A 21955-nucleotide genomic window follows, 5' to 3' on the forward strand; every position below is an offset into this window, starting at 1 on the left:
TCTTACTGAGATTTACTGTCAGGGACCAGGTCTGACAGAATCTGTACAGAAGATCTAGGTGCTGCTGTAGGCCCTATTTGGTTGGGGACAGAAGCACCAGATCATCAGCAAACAGCAGACATTTGACTTCAGATTCTTGTAGGGTGAGGCCGGGTGCTGCAGACTGTTCTAGTGCCCTCGCCAATTTGTTTATATACACTACCGGTCAAAAAAAATTGAACACCTACTCATTCAAGGGTTTTTCTTTATTTTTTACTGTTTTCTACATTGTAGAATAATAGTGAAGACATCAAAACTATGAAATAACACATGGAGTAATGTAGTAACCAAAACAGTGTAAAACAAATCAAAATATATTTTAGATTCTTCAAAAAGCCACCCCTTGCCTTGATGACAGCTTAGCATTCTCTCAATCAGCTTCACATGGAATGCTTTTCCAACAGAAAGACTTCCCACATATGCAGAGCACTTGTTGGCTGTTTTTCCTTCACTGTGCGGTCAGACTCATACAAACCATCTCAATTTGGTTGAGGCCAGGTCATCTGATGCAGCACTCTATCACTCTCCTTGGTAAAATAGCCCTTACACAGTCTGGAGGTGTGTTGGGTTATTGGCCTGTTGAAAAACAAATGATAGTCCCACTAAGCCCAAACCAGATGGGATGTCGTATTGCTGCAGAATGCTGTGGTAGCCATGATGGTTAAGTGTGCCTTGAATTCTAAATAAATCACAGACAGTGTCACCAGCAAAGCACCCCCACACCATAACACCTCCTACTCCATGCTTTATGGTGGGAAATACACATGCAGAGATATCCATTCACCCACACTGCATCTCACAAAGACACGCTATCTTCTGTATATCCCTCTACCTTGTCACAACACAACTGATTGGCTCAAACACATTAAGGAGGAAATAAATTCCACAAGTTAACTTTTAAGAAGGTACACCTGTTAATTGAAATGCATTCCAGGTGACAACCTCATGAAGCTGGTTGAGAGAATGCCACGAGTGTACAAAGCTGTCATCAAGGCAGCCAGGTCGCAATTGTAAATGAGAACTTGTTCTCAACTTGCCTACCTGGTTAAATAAAGGTAAAATAAAAAATAAAATAAAAGGCAAAGGATGGCTATTTGTAGAATCTCAAATATAAAATATATTTTGATTTGCTTAACACTTTTTTTGGTTACTACATGATTCCATATTTGTTATTTCATAGTTTTGATGTCTTCACTATTATTCTACAATGTAGAATGTTTTAAAAATAAAGAAAAACCTTGAATGAGTAGGTGTTCTAAACCTTTTGACCGGTCGTGTATATGTTGAAGAGAGTGGTGCTTAAACTGCAGCCCTGTCTCACCACACGGCCCTGTGAAAGACATCTGTGTGTTTTTTGCCAATTTTAACCTCACACTTGTTGTTTGTGTACATGGATTTCATAATGTCATATGTTTTTCCCCAACACCACTTTCCCCCCATTTGAATAGCAGACCCTCATGCCAAATTGAGTCAAAAGCTTTTTTGAACTCAACAAAGCATGAGAAGAGTTTGCCTTTGTTTTGTTTGTTTGTCAATTAGGGTGTACAGTGCGAATATGTGGTCTGTTGTACGGTAATTTGGTAAAAATCCAATTTGACATTTGCTCAGTACAGCACTGAGGAAATGTACACGTCTGCTGTTAATGATAATGAAGAAGATTTTCCCAAGGTTGCTGTTGACGCATATCCTACGGAAGTTATTGGTGTCAAATTTGCCTCAACCCCAATCCACAAAAGTGATCAGTCCTTGGTTCCAAATATTAGGGAAGATGCCAGAGTTGAGGATGATGTTAAAGAGTTTAAGTATCCAATTGGAATTTGTGGTCTGTATATTTTGTCATTTTATGTAGGACACCATCAACACCACAGGCCTTTTTGGATTGGAAGGTTTGTAATTTGTCCTGTAGTTCATTCAATGTAATTGGAGAATCCAGTGGGTTCTGGTAGTCTTTAAAAGCTGATTCTAAGATTTATAAAGTTTTCGCTGTTTGTTTTTTGTTAAAGAACCAAAAAGTTTGGAGAAGGGGTTTAGATAACTCTTCGTGTTGTTGTTTGGGAAAATTGGAACACACTAAACAAAGTAGTTAGAGTCCTCTGCTTTTAAATGCTAGTAAAACTAAATGCTGCCCGCACCCACCCGCCCGACTAGCATCACTACTCTGGACGGTTCTGACTTAGAATATGTGGACAACTACAAATACCTAGGTGTCTGGTTAGACTGTAAACTCTCCTTCCAGACTCACATTAAGCATCTCCAATCCAAAATTAAATATAGAATTGACTTCCTATTTCGCAACAAAGCCTCCTTCACTCATGCTGCCAAACATACCGTCATAAAACGAACTATCCTACTGATCCTTGACTGTGGCGATGTCATTTACAAAATAACCTCCAACACTCTACTCAGCAAACTGGATGTAGTCTATCACAGTGCCATCCATTTTGTCACCAAAGCCCCATATACTACCCACCACTGCGACCTGTATACTCTCGTTGGCTGGCCCTCACTACATAGTCGTCGCCAAACCCACTGGCTCCAGGTCATCTATAAGTCTTTGCTAGGTAAAGCCCCGCCTTATCTCAGTTCACTGGTCACCATAGCAACACCCACCCGTAGCACGCGCTTCAGCAGGTATATTTCACTGGTCATCCCCAAAGCCAACAGCCCCTTTGGCCACCTTTCTTTCCAGTTCTCTGCTGCCAATGATTGGAACGAACTGCAAAAATCACTGAAGCTGGAGACATATCTCCCTCTCTAATTTTAAGCATCAGCTGTCAGAGCAGCTTACCGATCACTGTACCTGTACACAGCCAATCTGTAAATAGCACATCCAACTACCTCATCCCCATATGTTATTTATCTTTTTGCTCTTTTGCACCACAGTATCTCTACGTGCACATCATCATCTGCACATCTATCATTCCAGTGTTAATGCTAAATTGTAATTATTTCGCCTCTAGGGCCTATTTATTGCCTTACCTCCCTAATCTTCTACATTTGCACACACTGTACATAGATTATTCTATTGTGTTATTGACTGTACGTTTGTTTGTGTAACTCTGTGTTGTTGTTTTTGTCGCACTGCTTTGCTTTATCTTCGCCAGGTAGCAGTTGTAAATGAGAACCTGTTCTCAACTGGCCTATCTGGTTAAAAAAAGGTAAAATAATAATACTTTTTAAAAAGTTTATCGATTCTTCAATTACATTAAGCTAATTTCTGACATGATGCTCCTTCTTTTTCCGTAGTGTATTTATGTATTGTTTTAGTGATTCACCATAGTGAAGGCGTAGACTCAGGTTTCCTGGGTCTTTATGTTTTTGGCTGGATAGGCTTCTCAATTTCTTTCTTCGGTTTTGGCTTCCTTCATCAAACCATTTGTCATTGTTGTTATTTTTTTAGGTTCTCTGATTGAATATTTTTTTATTTGATAGGGAAGCTCAGAGGTCAAATATACTGTTTAGACTTTCTACTGTTCTCTCATTTGCGTCTGGAAGTAGCTAGCAAGCTAGCCAACATTAGCCTGTTAGCTTGGTTGCTTGACTGCCATTGTGAGGTTAGAACGCTCGGATCAACCCTACTCCTCATCTAGAGTGTCCAGTATGCGCTCTGAATGCTCCGAGTACGAAACACTCTGAATTTACCAAAGGACAATCCGACAATGTTCTGAATTTACGAACACCCTGAGCGCACTCTGAGCGTTCTCTGGCACTCCAGATAGAATTTAAGAACACACCCCTAGTCATAAGTCATGATAAACACTATAGACATACACACACACACACAGCAATATCTAAGTGTGCTTGATATTTTTCTCTTTGTATGTCATTAAAAAAGTGTAAAATAAATAAATAAAAATGAATAAATAAATAACAACATTTACTTGGTCCCCCACATTCTTTATCATTTGTTTAAGTTGTTATATTACAGTGAACTTTGATGATCCCAATGTAATAAAAAAAACACTTTCAAAATGGCTGGTATAAATTTTCTTTACGTGTGCCACAAGTAGATCATTAATCCAGTGTGATGACCATTGCATACCATACGATGGCCATATTATGCCAGCTTAAAACATGAGGTAAAATAATTGGTTATTCTATATTACAGTGAACTTTGAGGTGTTGACTAGTAGATCATAAGATGTCTATTTTATGCCAGTTTAAATATGTTTTGTGGTGTGTGCTACGAGTAGATAAATAGTCCATTGCAATCAACATTGCAAAGCATAACATGCCCATATTATGCCAGCTCTAAAATGGGGGAAATACTTGTTTTGTCCTATTATTGTGACGCCCTGACCTTAGAGAGCCTTTTTATTCTCTATTTGACTTGGGTCAGGGTGTGACTAGGGTGGGCAATCTGTTGTATTTTCTATGATGGCCTGGTATGGTTCCCAATCAGAGGCAGCTGTCTATCATTGTCTCTGATTGGGGATCATACTCAGGCAGCCTTTTTCCCACCTTAGTTTGTGGGATCTTGTTTGTGTGTAGTTGCTTTCTGCACTGCATATAGCTTTACGTTCGTTTTTTTTGTTTGTCATTTAATAAAAGTAAGATGTTTGCCTACCACGCTGCACCTTGGTCTCCTCATTCAAACGACAGACGTGACAATTATAGTGTACTTTGAGGTGTTCTAATTAAATGTGTCCACTGTTGCAATTGAACTGGATGATTAAAGATGTTGATTAAACTTAAAACTATTGTCACCGTCTCAGCTCACACTTCCCTTCACCGAATGAAACCAGTTTGATGTTTATGCTTTTATTCAAGATAACAAGAGCTTTGTGTGTGCAATAGTTTGAAGAGAAATCTTGATTACATCGAGACCAATTCCAAAATTAAACTTGAATTATAATGTCTAATTATTTAATTATATGTTTCATATTGATGTACACACCACATATCAGTCATGCAACTACATGAAGTGTATATAGTGCATAACACATCCCCAAAGTGCAGTGAGAGTATACGTGCCCGTCCCAAAAGAATGTTAACATCAATATAATATATCGCCTATTACAAAGTCACACACCCAGTGCACTTGACTTGGGTAATATAAGATATGCCCAGTTCCAAACCAAACCCTTCTGTAGATAGTCACCTACTCCAGTACCCTCCACTTTCAAGGACAACAGCACAGCCTTTTTATAAAGTGTTTTATGACATTGGAGAACACATTAGAAGCGATCTTAGACTATTCCTCCATACAGGATCTTTCCAGATTTTTGATATCCATTGTCTGCACTTATGGAATACCCTCTTCAATTCATATCAAATGTTATTGGTCACATACACATATTTATCAGATGTTACTGCGGGTGTAGCGAAATGTTTGTGTTCCTAGCTGCAACAGTGCAGTAATATCTAATAATTCACATCAATACACAGAAATCTAAAAGTAAAATAATGGAATTAAGAATTATATAAATATTAAGACGAGCAATGTCGGAGTGGCATTAACTAAAATACAGTGGAATAGATACAGTATAAATACAGTATATACATATGAGATGAGTAAAGCAGTATGTAAACATTATTAAAGTGACTAGTGTTCCATTATTTAAGTAACCAGTGATTCCATGTCTATGTATATAGGGCAGCAGCCTCTAAGGTGCAGGGTTGAGTAACCGGGTGGTAGCCGGCTAGTGATGACTATTTAACAGTCTGATGGCCTTGAGATTGCTGTTTCAGTCTCTCGGTCCCAGCTTTGATGCACCTGTACTGACCTCGCCTTCACAGCAAATTTGAAAGTGTTTATTTAACACCATGCGTGTTCATTTTAACATTCGTCCAGTGTTTATATAGGTCCACTCAGTGTTAGTATTGAAACACCCTCGAGTGTTAAGATACAACACTTCAGGTGTTGTTCAAATGACCCATCGGTATGACCCACCCTCAGTATTAAGCAGCAACACCTTTCAGTGTTGAGGATCAACTCTAGAGAATGCATCCTGTAGCTGAATTATCACCAGGAAGTGCTAAATATTCACACTAGGAAATAAAAAAAATTTGGTCTGGTTCTCACCCACTCATATCTCAAGCCTGCAAGTTGTAGGTGAGTTAAACAGGAGCAATAAAGGATTTGTTACAAGAGTAGTGACTCTGCTTTGTATCATTTATTTAGGCCACAAAGAGAGGGTGGATCAGAATATAATCAGTGCATCACAGGCACATAAAAAAATTAATCGGTGCATCACAGGCGCATCACAGTGAAAACAATGCATCACAGTGAAAACAGTGCATCACAGGCGCATCACAGTGAAATGAGTGCATCACAGGCGCATCACAGTGAAAACAGTGCATCACAGGCACATCAGAATTAAATCAGTGCATCACAAGCGCATCAGTACATGTACTATATGAGAGCAAGAGTATTTGCAGAGTTGCTATTTAACACGAGGAAGTTCTCCTAAGACTAGGTATGCAATTTTCTTGACAATTTTCTTGACAAATGCCAATAATGACTATGACTATTACTCAATCATGTCAAACAAAGGAACATAAATGCGCTCATCAGCACTTTGAAGACAAAAGGCTTATACATCAACTATGACAATTTTGTCATCAACACCATCAAACACAGTGAATGCATGGTAATGTTCACTGAAATTATCAGAATGGAACTTGTCCAGCAAAAAGTATACAATATTGTCAACAACAATGATCTTAGTTATTTTTACACAAGACTGGCATTTCATGCTCCATCTTAATGCAAACTAACAGTCCCTCTCTGTACTCCATGCCATCCATCTTAACCCAGCTGGTAGAGTAAATGGCTTTCTGCATAGTGACCTGAACTGACGCTGCAAACTCCTCACCAGCAGTAAAATCACTCAGGGAAAATGCTTTCATCGGTCCATACTCCGTATGTCGCAATGGTGATGTCTCCCAGTGATGACCTATAGGAAATTGGTGTTTTTTGGTAAGGGACTTAGTAATGTTCTTGAAGTTTTTGAGGGTGTTCTAAAGAAATTGTGCTTTGCCTCAAACCTCATATGTAATACAGGACTGATTTGTCTTATGCATGCTGGGTGTTTTCATAAAGTGATGTGTGGGTATTAAGTTATGTAGGAACAACTGTTTGAAAAGTGTGTGATGTTCAGTTATCAAATGCTTCAGATACAGTCATGCCCTGGCTAAGAAAAAAAATGGATTATTGCAGTAAGATGAGCAGCAAATTCCAGTTCTCATTTTCTGGTGGAAAAACATCCCCCAAAATCAAGGGAACGTTTCTCACAAGACAGTTGGAAAATAATTAAGTGCTATGCCAGTTCCACTGTTCTCTAGGTTGACTTTAGTTGGATGGTTTTTGCGTTCCAAGTACCCATAGTCAAATGAGTAGATTCTAGAGAGAAGTGCACGTTTCTAAAGAAAACATATTCAAAAAACAATTTTAACACAAACTGAGCCACCCTTATAAGAATGTCATGCATTATGTCCACAGAACAATGACTACAAACATGTAAGTGCTGCAAACTGTTCAGTTTAGAATTTCTTTACACCATTCACAGACGGGAGCTGTGGGTCTGACTGCAACTGATTCAAATGCATTTCAAATTGATATTTACCACACAAAGGTCATCCTCACTGTAAACCGTCTGAGCATTCGACTTTTCTATCAAACAGAACCGGCAAAAGTAATGACCACTGAAGGACTCTGAAACCAAGGACTGCATGCACCCCCAAATTGTCTCCGGTTAATTGGCAGATAGTGCCATAAACTGTATCAGTTGAAAGTAATTTACACCATCACTCCAATTTAACATCATTAAACAAGGGCTCTAGAATGGCATAAAATACATATTTCTTTTAGATCTTGATAATGAAATAATGAAAATAAATGAATATTCATCACAGCAGAGTTCAACTTGGTGGGGATTCCTGAGGACAAAATAAATGGTGCCTATCTGGTAAACACCACGCTTGGATCCAAGCAGGTTGGCAGCTTCAAAGTCATCATAGTACAATTGGATCTGTAAAGCATTTCTAGGTTTTGAGAACAAGGGATGAGTCTCAAAGAAACTTCCAACACAAAAGTCTTCATATGTGTCTTCCACAGATCTATCCCTAGGTGCATTTTCCAATAACTTACAGATTTCAGATTTGTCGACACATGAACGTCAATATTTCCAGTGTAGGAATACAAATGTATCTTTCACTGGGACTTGATCATACATGCCTGTTTGTTTATTTTGCCTGCTGTCATATCTAACTCTCAACACTACTTCTACTGACTCCACAACATCTCTTGGTTTCTGTGTTAAAACTGGCAAATGGGTTTTCAAAGTTCTCCAAACTATCCTTTACAGCAGATGTAGAGGGGTTATCCATAGGCATAACTGACAGAACATCTTGTTCAATTTGGGAGTGCAGCCCAGTAGTAAGCTCTTCTAAATCACAAACTACTGTTGACACAACACTATTTGCAACACCGCTAGCTTGCAACATGGCAATGAAGGAGGCACACATATCTTTAGCAAGACTGTCCATTCTTCTCAAAACAATCACCGAGTGTTATCGTGTGGGACACCAATGTTGCCACCCATTTGTGGAGCTTCTGACTGGACTGGAGAATCAGCAACATGAGAGGGTACTTTTAAGATTAATGCATCAACTACTTTACCAATATCCTTATGAATACTATTCAAATGTTTTCTGAAACCGGAGTACGTTGAAAACTGCCATCTACAATTATCTTGAGCACCGACCAATCTAAACTTGGTGGAGGGATAGAAACTGTGCTTAATTCTCAAATGAGATATCAATGACTGGCTGTTTCTGTGCAACACTTGACAGCAAAAGCACCGTAACCTACATTTATCTAGTTAAGAAGTTTTTTTCCTCAACTCTATCATGCTAGGGGCCTCTCTTGTTTTGTCTATATCAATGTTGTCGACGGTTGTCTGCACAAATGTGTAGAAGTTGACAAGAGCATCGTCATACGTCAGGTTAAAGACAAAGTGGGCATTGAACAGTTCATCAAACGCACACAGACCACTAGTTGCTGGCAGGGAACAAACCTCTTGTCCACCATGATGTAGTAGTTGTCAATCTTGCTCTGTCTTCTTCCAACGGCAAGGAGGTATGTCTGTCGACCATGGCTCCCATCAAGATGGTCTACAATGCTGCAACACACAAAGGGTCTTTCTAAGTCACTCTCCACATGTTAAGACAATGAAGAGACAAACCCCCAAAAGAAGCCTAGCTGGTTAAATAAAGGTGATATATAGGCACTTAAAAAAAATAGAAAAATAGCCTCCTTGCAAGCATCACCAATAAGCTGGTGGTCCAGGACAGTCTTCCTCCTATGGGTTGTGCCTCCCGACTGGGGTGAAATACTCTTCTTGATGGGTCGAAGTGAGGTCTTCCTTGACACCGTCTTCAGCTGATAGGCAAAGGATATCTGAATTGTGTCAGGAACATAGAAGTGTTCCTTAGATGTGGGAAAAGGTGACCAACATGGTCATCAAATTGTTATTTTTAGACTTGATTCTATGACTGTTTGATGCCCCTTTCAGTCCACAGAACATGTGTCAACATATTAAAGCATACACTTGCCAAATATGTTTTGTTGATGAAGGTACTGTATCTTTCTAGTTTCATAATGAGGCCAAAAAGCATGAATGTATAGTTTGATTGTTTTGATCCAGTGTTTGTGTCCAGATTGGCTAATGAGAAGCTTACCAACGCATCTCTTTCATTAAATGTTTTAGATTTTTTATTGGACCTTTATTTAACTCGGCAAGTCAGTTAAGAACAAATTCTTATTTACAATGATGGCCTACTCCGGTCAAACCCGGACGACACTGGGCCAATTGTGCGCCACCCTATGGGACTCCGAATAACGGCCGGATGTGATAACGCCTGGATGTGGCTGACTAAGATGGCAATCATCTCTCCTGGTTCTGTGGTCTAATGTTTTGGTTGTCTGGTACTCTTCCAATACGTCTTGCCCACCAGGTCTACTAGTCAGGGCATCTCGGATCATCTATTAAGACGAGATAAAAGTGAAACAATTTAGGGTTGTAGGCAGCTGCAGCGGCTGCTGGGGGGTACTTTTGAATATAAGAAATATTGTTTCACCCTTCCCTTCTCCCTACTACTTTGCGTTAAAGTGATACATTTTCACCCCATCCAGTAGGTGGCGGCACACACCACAAACGTCGTTTACGGACCGCCATAATACCATAGAAGATGATTTCTTGTGAAATTTAGCCCCGACTACATCGATTCGCCCAAGGTCAATACTTCTAAACATGTAAATTGTTGAAATCTTACCCTGTACCAATGTTTAACCTCTGTAGTTATGCCCCTTTATTTGTTTGCTCAAATCCATACTTTTTAACAAAACGTTCGTCAAAATACAACCTCGGTTTCTGTCTCCAAAATGGCATATCAGGAAGAATACGCTAATTCAATTGCAGATTACGTTAAGTAATGTGCATTAAGTCATTTTAGAGCAACAGAAAATTAGTCAACGGTCGGTGGTTATATTTGAATGTTTTGTTAAAAAGTTTGGATTTCAGTAAACAATTAAAGGCAATACAGAGGACAAACAGGTACAACGATTTTTGAATGAAAATCGTTTACCACTTTAAGAAGAAAATGGAAGAAAAATGAGTTTATATTAGACAAATTAAGGTAGGTTCCTCCCGGTTTCGTTCTGTTTAAGAAACGTTTGCAGCCGGATCGTTCTAGTGAATATGTCCCTGCTCAGCTCTGTTGCAGTTCATCAGAAACTTCCTTCACCATGTGGGGTTGAGTTTAGTTTGCTAATCTGAAACATATACTGGAGAATGCGCACCAAGCCAATTGCAAATTATTTGAATGGTAGCGGGTGATTATAACAAAGCCATACGTGTCACACGTTGTAGTTACACACTAACAAATTGTTACAATAGATTGTCTAAATAATTAAATGTCTCCGCTACGGATATCGCGCATGAATGCCATGCCGTTCATGAAATTGCAGATCTGTGACGGACAGTGTGGAATGGTCGCAGAAAGAAATTGTAGTGTTTTTTTATAAACGTTCACAACTATTTGGGTTGACATGAATAAGTAGTGTTGGAAATCAGCCACTACGGATGACGTTGTCCAACAATGTTTTGATTCAATCGGTGACGTAATCCAGAACACAACAAATATGGTTCCCACTTAGTTTTGTGTCGAAACGTAAAGTGATAATTACTTTCAATGTGATTATTTGTTTTTTTTAAATTAAGGTTTAAACGGATATACTAGGCAAGGGCTCAGATCATGGAAGCGAGTGCAGAATCTGGACGCAAACTGGTGTGTAGCATTACCCTATTATAGCTAGCCTTGTTTGACTACTGTGTACGCGTTAGCTGAGCTATCATCAATAGCTAGCTAGCGTTACAGTGATCCTCATTAGTCAGAAGAAGTGCCATGTTAAAATGTTGACAAAGTTCAACTTAATGTAGTTGCTTACATTTGACTTGTTTGGTAAATTATATAGCTAGGTAGTTGGCTACATTACATTATTCACAAGCCCACTCAGCGCAACGTTGTGGCAAGTGCAGCAGTTCCAACGTTGTTGTTATTGTTTTGCATCTATCTTAGCACGTTATGTCAATGTTGATCCGGGACATGATATCAGCGATTGATGTTATTAACGAACATTGTCTAATCATCTGTAAAGCTGTTTGCAGCAGAAGGCCCATCTACAACCACACATTCAGAGGTTTAGCCTAGCCATGTGCACGTGCACCACTGTTTTATTGTGAATTATTTCGAGCCTACACAACAATGCACTGACTGGCCTACTCTTTTCTAATTTGAAACGACAGCTCTTATTCCAGGCCATGCATACATATTCATTATATGCTATTTTTAAAAACACGGTTAGTGAGATGTGATAAATTAATATATTGATATTGATATATACTTTTATAACAGTTATTTTCATTCCTCTAGCGCTCCATCTGCCGGACAATGTATGACGAAAACGAGGACTTCTCTGACGTTGAAGAAATTGCAAATGTCAGGGGTTTCAATTTGGAGGAGAAACTTGTTAGTGACTCATACAACACACATTTCGTTCAGTTGATGGATGGCAAAGGTACACATCTGTTTCATTCATAAAATATTACCACACACTCACAGTCCCCCAAGCAGACTCATAACTGACTGGACATGCACAATTTCTACCCTTTTATGGATTCACACATGATAAGGGAAAAGTTCCTGTTTGTTAATTCATTTTTGTGCAGGATGTCCTCACAAATCCATGACATACACCCACATCACACATTGCTCTACCTGAATATATATGCAGAAGTTATGGCCCACTGACTACTTACACTTTCTTCTTCTCAGATTTCACTTATGAGTATGTTCAGAGAGAGGCACTTCAGACCCCTCTTATTTTCAAAGCCAAAGATGGACTGGGAATCAGGTGAGACATGAGTCAAATATGATGACCTGTGACCAATACAATCAATTTGTTTTTACACTACTGCTACTCACTGTTTATTATCTATGCATAGTCACTTTACCCCTATCTACATGTACAAAATAACTTGACTAACCTGGACCTCCGCACATTGACTCTTACAGTTACTTTTTACTTTAGTTTATTTAGTAAATATTTTCTTAACTCTTTCTTGAACTGCGTTGTTGGTTAGGGGCTTGTAAGTAAGCATTTCACAGTAAGATCTTCACTTGTTGTATTCGGAGCATGTGACAAATACAATTTGATTTGATCATGTTTATCCTATTACATGCTCTTTTTCTGCCTTGGTTAAATATTGGGCTTTATGGAATGGTTTGACGTTAATATGCTTATCTTGACTATATTCTTTAAAAAAACAAAAACAGAATGCCAGACCCGGAGTTCACCGTCAGTGAGATTAAAGGTTTGGTTGGTAAGTCTATCTGTTTTTAAATAGCAGGCAAAAAAGTTGCTAAATGCTTCCTTTCCCTCCATCAATTCTTATCTTAGTCAGCAGTGCTGATGTACTCCACAATACCCTGCATTTCTTGATGAATGAAAAGCATGCTACTGGAAAAGGTGTTATGTCAAAAAAGTATGTGGGTGTTGATGTAAACTTCTATAAGCCTGTAATGCAAAAATGAGATGACTCACTGTACCAAGACAATTTCTATACATTTGCATTACAGACAAAATAGATATAGGCCTAGTCATATAGATTCTATATTTTAATCAGACTGACATCAGTTAAATGGCACTTTTTACTTAGGCTAAATGACCACTTATTAGATCTCGGCAGGGTTCTTCAGTGCGACGATTTTACTCGCATAAGCGCTTAAATATTTTTCTGTGCGACCTAGAATTTTAATTAAGGACTACCAGTGCCCAGACAAATGTAGCATTCTAGCTTTACTACCTCAAAGATTTTTAATTGTGCACACATATTTGGTATTTTATTAGGATCCCCATTAGCTGTTGCAAAAGCAGCAGCTATTCCTCCTGGGGTTCACACAAAACATGAAACATAAATACAGAATGACATAATACAGAACATCAATAGACAAGAACAGCTCAAGGACAGCTACATACATTAGTTTATTTGCCCGGCGTAGGCTAGCCCTGCTCATGTCAGATGATGAAAGTGTTCAGGACAGGGTGTACTTTTTAAAATTATGGTACATAATGTATGTGTGCTGTGGTTCAGCAACTCCACCTGTTGGTAAAGGTTATACAAATTGTACAGTTGTACCCAGGTTTACCGTAAGACTGCTGTGTTGGTGTTTGCAGGTAGCCGTCGTGCCGTTGATGTGATGGATGTGAGCACCCAGAAAGGCTCTGAGATGAGCATGGCCCAGTTTGTCCGCTACTATGAGACGCCTGAGGAAGAGAGGGACAAACTCTTCAATGTTATCAGCCTAGAGTTCAGCCACACCAAACTGGAGAACCTCATCAAGAGGCCCACTGTGGTGAGATGACGCTGGCAGTTTTTATTTCATTTGTTCATTATGAACGAGAGCAAATTTGATAGTGAATGCCAGCCAACTGTCAACTCTCTTATAGGTGGATTTAGTGGACTGGGTGGACAACATGTGGCCCCTAAAACTGAAACGAAGACAAACCGAAGCCACTAATGTCATCTCAGAGATGAAGTACCCCAAAGTACAGAAGTAAGTATTTTAGAAATGTCCTTAGTTATTGCATAGTATTTGCCATGCAATGTCAGAACGTTTCTTTGGATGTTTTAACCTGTTTGCAAAACGTAGTGGATTGTACCTAACAGGAAAATGCTCAAGCACAGAGCACATTTTATTTTTAAAAGCTGCTTTGCTGGGAGGAAATATTAGCCTACTCCTCCTCCCTTTTCCAAAGTCCCTCTGCCCGCTGCGCACTGCTGTTGTTCACTTCCTCTTATGGCTCTAGATGGTTGCTAGGCAGCGGGGCTCTTTCATGGTGGAGGGCGGTTCTTCACAGGGTGCAGAAGTGACTAGATCCTCCTCAGCCAATCAGTTGCCAGCATTAGGGCATAACCCGCACTCCAGAGCCAATTGTGCCCTCCCTTTCATCCTTATTCTTCCCCTCTCTCTCACACTCTATCTTGCTCTCTCTCTTTCACTATAATATTCTCTCTCCTCCCAGTTTCTCACTCTTTTTCTTTACTAAATGGAGCCCTCCGCAGATGGAGAGGCAGGGAAATAAAAGCCAGAAATAAAAGCTATAGCAGTTCTCTCCTGTCCGGTCGGTGAAAAGCGCGTGGGGGGGGGGCTGGTCCTGAGCGAACCGGCTCAGAGAGAGAGGAATAGCTATCGGGTACGTCTCTGTCTTTCATTGGGGAAAAGCTACTGGGGTTTAGAGATGTCGGGAGTACTCTACCATGTCATTTGACTTCGATTTATTTACCCCCTCTTTAATGGAGACGCTTATGGGGTGCTGAGATTGATTGTGAGTGGTGTTTGTAGTGGGATGTTGGGCTCTTAGCCCAGGGTCTGGTCACTCTCTGTCCATAGGGGAAACTGCTGTGCAGCCAATAGGATGGGGATCTATGTGTGTGATTATGTTGTGTCTCACAGGTTCAGCAGATGGGCCCTCAGTTTATGATAATTGCAACAGACGTGGGTGAAGATAGTTCTATCATAAACATCTGTGAATGTGTAGGAGGCCTATATGTGCTTCTTTGAAAATTATTTGTCTTTGTTTGCAAGTATGGTATTCATAATATAAAGAGAGTGAATGTGAAGTATGTAAGCCATACAGTATTATGCGTCTCGACATGTTCCGTTGAGTGTAGGTGATATTTGTGTCTAGTTATACAAAAGTTGGTCTAATCCTGGACACTGATTGTTTAAACCGCATTCCAACTGGTGTCTATTCAACAAGTTACCACCGGCTAAAGCTATGACGTTGAAATGCATATTTACTCTGATCCATCTCACTGCGCAATTCACTGTCTCATCAACCCAGCCAGGCAATTTATAAACTTGATCTCCACTATAAAAAGCATCTAGACATTTATATCCCTTTTTTTTTTAGACAAGCAGTTGGTTTTCCACAGCTGAGATTTGTATAAACCTCTGACATTTGCAACATTATTTCAATATTGAAATTCTTTCTCCACCTGTCCCATAGTAATGAATGTGTCGGGACGAGACAGACCACTTTTCTCAGCCAGTTAAATTCATGAATCAGCTGGCATCATTTTTATGGATATATACAAAGAAATGTCAAGAAAACAGGTAATGTCAGAAAACAGGTAAAACAAAACGAAATGCAGCTTGTTTGAAGTCTTTCCAGCTTCAGTTTGTTGTGATTGTGGTAGCTGTGTTGTTGGCAAGCTCCTCTGAACAACAGTGTCCTGACGAGAGAACACATTCTCTATGCCAGGCGAAATCGCGCCCCATTAGCTCATTGTTATGGATGATTCCAAATAAATGTCACTAGAAAACAGCTTAAACAAACGCAAATGCAGCTACTTTGCTGTTATTCTGGCTGCACTGTTTGACGTGAATGTAATTTAGCCATAACTGGCTAGCAAGCAAGGAATAAGAACGTTGCCAGCCAGTATGGTAATGGGACATTTAGAATGAGTGACTGGGTCGCGTCCATAGATAGAGAACAGAAATGACGGATGGGTCACATCTCTTGCAACCGAACCGATAGAACGAATGACCAGTCGGCTTGCCTGGCAACCTTAGATTTGTGTCGGGACTATATCTTGTGGAAGGATGAAATAGTATGAATAAATTCATAAAAAATGTTTTTTTATGAAAATGTCAATCATTATTTGAATATGTTGGTAACCCTTTGTATAAAAATGATAATGCCCACGATGCCAGTGTTTGGAGGATATATTGGCACGGTTTTCCGGCCCTCTACGACACTCGTGGCAATATAACCTCCAAACACCGGCTTCTTGGGCATTATCACTTAAATGGATGAGGTGTCCTTCTCCCTGGGTATTTATGTGCTTAAACTGGCAGTTTAACCCATTACCTCAGTCAAGGTCATACTCCTGTAAACCCTTTCCTCAGGTCTCTCTGTGGGAGGGAGCAGATACACTGCTGTAGGATGGACGACAAGCCTGTATCTTTCTGACTAGCGTCATACAGTAGGAGCCAGCGGAGGCTGGAGAACTATATCTTAACTTATGTAATAGACCAAATTAAATATGTATGGCTGAAATTAGCCGCGTTGACAGGATGGGAAGTGGTCTGTATTTTATGAGCTCTTGCAACTGACTGGATCAGAGGAGGCAAACAAGCTTGTATTGATCAACTGGTGTTATGGAGGCTCCCTGGTGGACTCGTGCTGCCAAGAGAGGTCATTTGTTCTACAACAGGAACAGGGGTTGTGTCGATCAGTGTTTGGCATAGATTTGGTGTATTGTTTGTTCATCATTCATGATGGATGTCCCATGGCTTGAATAGTGGAATTACAACCCTGTGAAAGGCTTTGAATTAGAAATCTCATAACCTTTTTCATCAAATACTCAGTGTATGTATGGACCTGTAGCTACAATTTTTGTTGTTGCCTGATTTACTGTAGGGTATAGATCTGAGAAACCTGGCGAGTAGAATACCTGTGCTGACTTTAAAATGATACCAGGAGAATGGATGCACCATTGTGCAGTAGCCTACATACAAATCAAACCATCTTACAACAATCATGAAAGTGGCTTTAACCATAATTTGCATAGTTTTCCCTATATTAATTTAGCAGCTGCGGCCTGCTGCTAGAATGTTTGATTCACTCCGCTGCATAAGAACACTACATAAGCCTCGGCAAAACGTGTAGAATTGCAGGAAATGAGCTTAAAACGTAAAAATTTTCTCCCCTCCGAAGGCAAAATTTGCAGGAAGTCTCTGCGGCCAAAAGAACAGCATTTAAAAATGTTCCTTTAGAGACTGCGCCATTGGCCACGGCCACAGATCTCTAAGTAGATTTCAGTCAAAACTGTAACTCGGCCACTAAGGAACATTGACTGTCTTGGTAAGCAATTCCAGTAGATTTGGCCTTGTGTTTTAGGTTATTGTCTTGCTGGAAGGTGAATTAATCTCCCAGTGTTTGGTGGAATGCAGACTGAACCAGGTTTTCCTTTTGCCTGCGTTTAGCTCCATTTCTTTTTTTATCCTGAAAAACTCCCCAGTCCTTAATGATTACAAGCATACCCATAACATGATGCAGCCACTACTGTGCTTGAAAATATGGAGAGTAGTACTCCATAATGTGTTGTATTGGATCTGTCCCAAACATAAGACTTCATATTCAGGACAAAACTTTTGCAGTTGTACTTTAGTGCCTTCTTGCAAACAGGATGCATGCTTTGTAATATTTTCATTCTGTACAGGCTTCCTTTTCACTCTGTCAATTAGTTTAGTATTGTGGAGTAATTACAATGTTGTTGATCCATCCTCAGTTTTCTCCTTTCACAGCCATTAAACTCTGTAACTGTTTTAAATTCACCATTGTCGTCATGGTGAAACCCCTGAGCGGTTTCTTTCCTTTCCGGCAACTGAGTTAGGAAGGACGCTCGTATCTTTGTAGTGACTGGGTGTATTGATTAGAGGTCGACCGATTATGATTTTTCAACGCTGATACCGATTATTGGAGGACCCAAAAAAAAGCCGGTACTGATTAATCGTCCGATTAATAAAAATAAAAAAACATTTATTTATTTGTAATAATGACAATTACAACAATACTGAATGACCACTTTTATTTTAACTTAATATAATACAGCAATAAAATCAATTTAGCCTCAAATAAATAATGAAACATGTTAAATTTGGTTTAAATAATGCAAAAACAAAGTGTTGGAGAAGAAAGTAAAAGTGCAATATGTGCCATGTAAAAAAGCTAACGTTTAAGTACCTTGCTCAGAACATGAGAACATATGAAAGCTGGTGGTTTCTTTTAAAATGAGTCTTCAATATTCCCAGGTAAGAAGTTTTAGGTTGTAGTTATTATAGGACTATTTCTCTCTATACCATTTATATTTCATAATCCCTTGACTATTGGATGTTCTTATAGGCACTTTAGTATTGCCAGTGTAACAGTATAGCTTCTGTCCCTTTCCTCGCCCCTATCTGGGCTCGAACCAGGAACACATTGACAACAGCCAGTTACCCATCGCTCAACAAAAGCCACGGCCCTTGCAGAGCAAGGTGAACAACTACTTCAAGGTCTCAGAGCGAGTTACGTCACTGATTGAAACGCTATTAGCACGCACCCCGCTAACTAGCTAGCCATTTCACATCGGTTACACCAGCCTAATCTCGGGAGTTGATAGGCTTGAAGTCATAAACAGCTCAATGCTTGGAGCACAGGGAAGAGCTGCTGGCAAATGCACGAATGTGCTGTTTGAATGAATGCTTACGAGCCTGCTGCTGCCTACCACTGCTCAGTCAGACTGCTCTATCAAATATAAAATCATAGACTTAATTATAATATAATAACACACAGAAATACAAGCCGTATGTCATTAATATGGTAAAATCTGGAAACTATCATTTTGAAAACAAAACATTTATTCTTTCAGTGAAATACGGAACCGTTCCATATTTTATCTAACGGGTGGCATCCATAAGTCAAAATATTCCTGTTACATTGCACAACCTACAATGTTATGTCATAATTCCGTAAAATTCTGGCAAATTAATTCTCAACGAGCCAGGCGGCCCAAACTGTTGCATATTCCCTGACTCTGCGTGCAATAAACGCAAGAGAAGTGACACAATTTCCCTAGTTTAATATTGCCTGCTAACCTGGATTTCTTTTAACTAAATATACAGTTTAAAATAAAATAAAATACCTTGTGTGTATTGATTTTAAGAAAGGCATTGATGTTTATGGTTAGGTACATTCGTGCAACGATTGTGCTTTTTTTTGCAAATGCGCTGTTATTAAGTCATCCCCCGTTTGGCTAAGTTGGTCCTCACACAGTTCGCAACGAGCCAGGCGGCCCAAACTGCTGCATATAGCCTGACTCTGTGTGCAATAAACGCAAGAGAAGTGTCACAATTTCCCTAGTTAAAAGAAATTCATGTTAGCAGTTAATATTAACTAAATATGCAGGTAAAGGCATTGATGTTTATGGTTAGGTACACATTGGTGCCACGACAGTGTTTCTTTTCACGAATGCACTTGTTAAATAACCATTTGGTGAAGTAGGCTATGATTCAATGATAAATTAACAGGCACCGCATCGATTATATGTAACGCAGGACAAACTAGATAAACTAGTAATATCATCAACCATGTGTAGTTAACTAGTGTGAAGATTGATTGTTTTTATAAGGTATGTTTAATGCTAGCTAGCACCTTACCTTGGCTCCTTGCGGCACTCGCATAACAGGTAGTCAGCTTGCCACTCAGTCTTCTCGTGGAGTGCAATGTAATCGACCGTGATCGGTGTCCAAAAATGGCGACTACCGATTGTTATGAAAACTTGAAATCGGCCCTAATTAATCGGCCATTCCGATTAATCGGTCGACCTCTAGTATTGATACACCATCCAAAGTATAATTAATAACTTCATCATGCTCAAAGGGATATTCAACGTCTGCTTTAAAAAGAAAAAGAAACGATCTACCAATAGGTGCCCTTCTTTGCGAGGGCCCTTCTCTGGTCTTTGTGGTTGAATCTGTGTTTGAAATTTACTGTTCGACTGAGGGACCTTACAGATAATTGTCCATGCAACTTATATTACTTGCTAAGCAACATATTTACTCTTGAACTTTAGGCTTAACATAAGAAAGGAGTTGAATACTATTGGACTCGACATGTCATCTTTTCTTTCTTAATTAATTAGTAAAAACTGCAAATAACATTCCACTTTGACATTATGGGGTATTGTGTGTGTGTCCACATTTGTGGTTATAGATTTTTTTGATGTTGGTCAGAATAGAGTATTGGTAGATGTAGAAGATTTCAACCAGGTATTGGGGCTGTTCCAAATTGGTTGAACTGCTTGTTTTGAAGGAATAAATAGACATTTTCGGCCAAATAGCTTCCATACTCAAGCTCCGTTCCATGTACAGGAATGTTGCAATGCTACACTTTCTGGATAGTTTCTGGGGTAAGAACAGTGAAGAAAAGTTTGCTCACTGAGCGCTTCTTTGACAAAGTTGGTGACCATACTGCACATGTTTTATTTACCCATTTCTGTTCATGATGTTCATTCAGCTCAGTATCTAACCCACGGCCTGATCCCTCTCATCATCCATCCCTCTCATCCCTCCTCTATAGGTACTGTTTGATGAGCGTGAAGGGCTGCTATACTGACTTCCACATTGATTTCGGGGGCACGTCTGTGTGGTATCACGTTTTCAAGGGAGGGAAGGTAAGTTCATTTATTTGTATTATTATTTGTATGAATTTTTCTTTCACAGTATGTGGATAACAGCAGTGCATCCACCTGAGGCTCTGATGTACCCTCCCCCAATGCCGGTACTGTAAATGTATCAGATTTCTGCAGAGGCGCTACAAACGAACCTGCTCCCTGTTTTTCTCAGCGACGGCTGCAGAAATCACAGGACTGTTGCTAGGTAGTCCGTTGAGGGATCTCATTATATAAACGTGCAAACTTCAAGCTAGAGGAAGAGAAATGTTGCGGTAGGATAGTCAAATCTAAGAAATGTCCCGGCTTCTCTAGTATAAGATGTAACATTGAGTGCTGTTAACATAGAAATATCACCCTTGTTTTAGATGACTACCAAAGCTACATTCATCAGCTTTTCATACCCTGTCCTGTCCCCAGGTGTTCTGGCTGGTGCCTCCGACGCCTCATAACCTTGCCCTGTATGAGGACTGGGTTCTGTCAGGCAAGCAGAGTGACATCTTCCTGGGAGACCGTGCAGATGGCTGCCAGAGGGTGGAGCTGAAACAGGGCTACACCTTCTTCATCCCCTCTGGTGAACTGCCTAGCATTTAATTTTGATGTATTCCTATCATATTGACGTTAATATTATTGTAGCAAACCATACATTACATGCTCTGCTTTATTCAAGCATGTGTTTGAGGACATGTTTGGGCATGCTATCTGTTTTGAGTGGGTCAGCCGGTTCTCATGATGTTTGGCTGGCTGTCCTGTTTCAGGCTGGATTCATGCAGTCTACACCCCTGAGGACACGCTGGTGTTTGGAGGCAACATTCTGCACAGCTTTAACATTCCCATGCAACTCTCCATCTATGAGATAGAGAATAGGACTAAGGTAGGCTGTCATACAGGTGTCCCACTACTGACGCTTCACTCCACCTATGACCATTAGTTAAACTAAACTGTGTCTCTACAATGAAGATGGATGAGGAAACAGCCTCACCTCATACAAACAAGTCAAGGTCACTTAGTTTGCTGCGTCAATGAGTGTGAGAATGTCAAACCAACCTTGTGATGTCATCAGAGTGCGCAGCTGAACACTGTATGCTGGAAACACTCGGTTTGTTATTTTTGATTAAAACATAACTAAT

At 39.8% G+C, this 21955-nt stretch overlaps 1 protein-coding gene across 8 annotated transcripts in view; it reads left to right on the forward strand.

The window, feature by feature from the left end:
* The first annotated feature begins 10246 nt into the window (after window positions 1-10246).
* Window positions 10247-21955, forward strand: part of kdm2bb (lysine (K)-specific demethylase 2Bb) — a 55477-nt gene continuing 43768 nt past the window's right edge. For 7 of the 8 annotated variants that reach the window (XM_031802844.1, XM_031802845.1, XM_031802846.1 and 4 more), the window contains exons 1-9: window positions 11167-11331; window positions 11977-12121; window positions 12379-12457; window positions 12880-12926; window positions 13781-13959; window positions 14054-14160; window positions 20735-20828; window positions 21246-21399; window positions 21584-21699. In XM_031802844.1, the coding sequence (XP_031658704.1) occupies window positions 11299-11331; window positions 11977-12121; window positions 12379-12457; window positions 12880-12926; window positions 13781-13959; window positions 14054-14160; window positions 20735-20828; window positions 21246-21399; window positions 21584-21699 (954 nt within the window). In that variant the 5' untranslated portion in view covers window positions 11167-11298. Of the gene's footprint in view, window positions 10681-11166; window positions 11332-11976; window positions 12122-12378; window positions 12458-12879; window positions 12927-13780; window positions 13960-14053; window positions 14161-20734; window positions 20829-21245; window positions 21400-21583; window positions 21700-21955 lie in introns of those variants that run through there. The other variant, XM_031802849.1, reaches the window with a different exon arrangement.

This window comes from Oncorhynchus kisutch, linkage group LG23, assembly GCF_002021735.2.
Source record: "Oncorhynchus kisutch isolate 150728-3 linkage group LG23, Okis_V2, whole genome shotgun sequence".
In the NCBI taxonomy this organism is placed as follows: Eukaryota; Metazoa; Chordata; class Actinopteri; order Salmoniformes; family Salmonidae; genus Oncorhynchus; species Oncorhynchus kisutch.